General features: G+C 45.6%; 1 protein-coding gene across 1 annotated transcript in view; it reads right to left on the bottom strand.

Moving 5' to 3' along the window:
* Positions 1 to 1,430, bottom strand: part of parp4 (poly (ADP-ribose) polymerase family, member 4) — a gene marked incomplete in the record, with an annotated part of 45,772 nt that overhangs the window by 8,606 nt on the left and 35,736 nt on the right. Inside the window, 1 exon segment of the mRNA XM_014025808.1 lies at positions 176 to 1,153. Coding sequence (XP_013881262.1) covers positions 176 to 1,153 — 978 coding nt within the window.

The raw sequence follows: 1,430 nt of genomic DNA, 5'->3' as shown, positions 1-1,430 counted from the left end.
GACAAGAATCTGAAAATGTAATTAGGTCATTTTGACTGAATTTGACTCAATCCTCATTTTGATATGATGGCTCACATATTTGATCTTTTATCTGTGCAGGAGCTGAAAATACATGGTAACAAATCATTTCTGACTTTGCTGCCCTGGAACATGTTTAACGTAGAAAAGTACTCACCTCAGCACAAAGCTGAGAGCGACGGTACGTCTCTTCTCTCATCTGGTCTATAGAATCAGAATCACTGAAGTAACACACTTTCCTTCTAAATSTCGGAGCCGGGCGTGCAGACACACCTGCAGGCCTGTAAGCAGCGGCAGGACTCTGACGGACAGGTTCAGGTTCTGTAAGTTCAGAACCTGGAGGTCCAGCTGYARAACTGACAGCTTTACATTTAAAAAGACTCTGACGTGCAGAAACGGCACGTTTAGGTCGAGCACGCCGCAGAAAGTCAGGGTCAGGTTCTTGAAACGCAGAACCTGGAGGTCCAGCTGCAGAACTGACAGCTCCAAATGTGTAAGCAGGAGCAGGAGGCAGGTGTGCAGACATACCTGCAGGAGGCAGGTGTGTAAACATACCTGCAGGAGGCAGGTGTGCAGACACACCTGCAGGCCTGACAGCACCAAATAAGCCTTGCTCTGCAGGAACGTAAGCAGTGGGTGTAAAGAGACTCTGAGGGACAGGTTCAGGTTCTGTAAGTACAGGACCTGGAGGTCCAGCTGCAGAACCGACAGCTCCAAATGTAAAAGRAGAACTCAGAGTTTTCTGTTCAACTCTGAGTTTGTTGGTTAAATCACGTCTTCCGTCTCCAAAGAGGTGAGAACCRAAACGTGTCTGAGGTCTCAGAGCTCGCAGTGAAAAACCTGTCGCTATGTCAGCAGAACCAGCTGCTGTGGAGACKGTCACTGCAGCTGTATTCACCAGGGCTCCAGCCTCACCAGGTGGAGGACTGGGAGGACTGGGAGGACTGGAAGGACTGGGAGAACTGGAAGGACAGGGAAGACTGTAAGGACTGGAAGAACTGGGAGAACTGGAAGGACAGGGAAGACTGTAAGGACTGGGAGGACTGGGAGGACTGGGAGGACTGGGAGGAGAGTCGAAGGCCATGTCAGGTGAACATAAAAAATAACACATTTCATCCTCGGCAGCAGGAACAGGCTGTAAGAGACAGAAACAGAAACTCTTGAGTTGAACTGGTCTCAGGGTTTGTTTACATGTTTACATCCTGACAGAGCTGTCAGTAAACAACAACAAGACTCATTAAATATTGTTCATGTAAACATACAGGAGTATGGAGGTAACTTTGTTTCTTTATTATTCAATCAAACAAAAAGCATCGTCAATCAAAATAAATAATTTCAATCAAAAAAATTTTTTCAACCAAACAAAAAGTAAATTCAATCAAAAACATAATACTTTCAACCAAAAATAATAC

Source organism: Austrofundulus limnaeus, unplaced genomic scaffold (assembly GCF_001266775.1).
Source record: "Austrofundulus limnaeus strain Quisiro unplaced genomic scaffold, Austrofundulus_limnaeus-1.0 Scaffold501, whole genome shotgun sequence".
Classification (NCBI taxonomy): Eukaryota; Metazoa; Chordata; class Actinopteri; order Cyprinodontiformes; family Rivulidae; genus Austrofundulus; species Austrofundulus limnaeus.
This window is presented reverse-complemented; position numbering and strand designations above follow the sequence as displayed.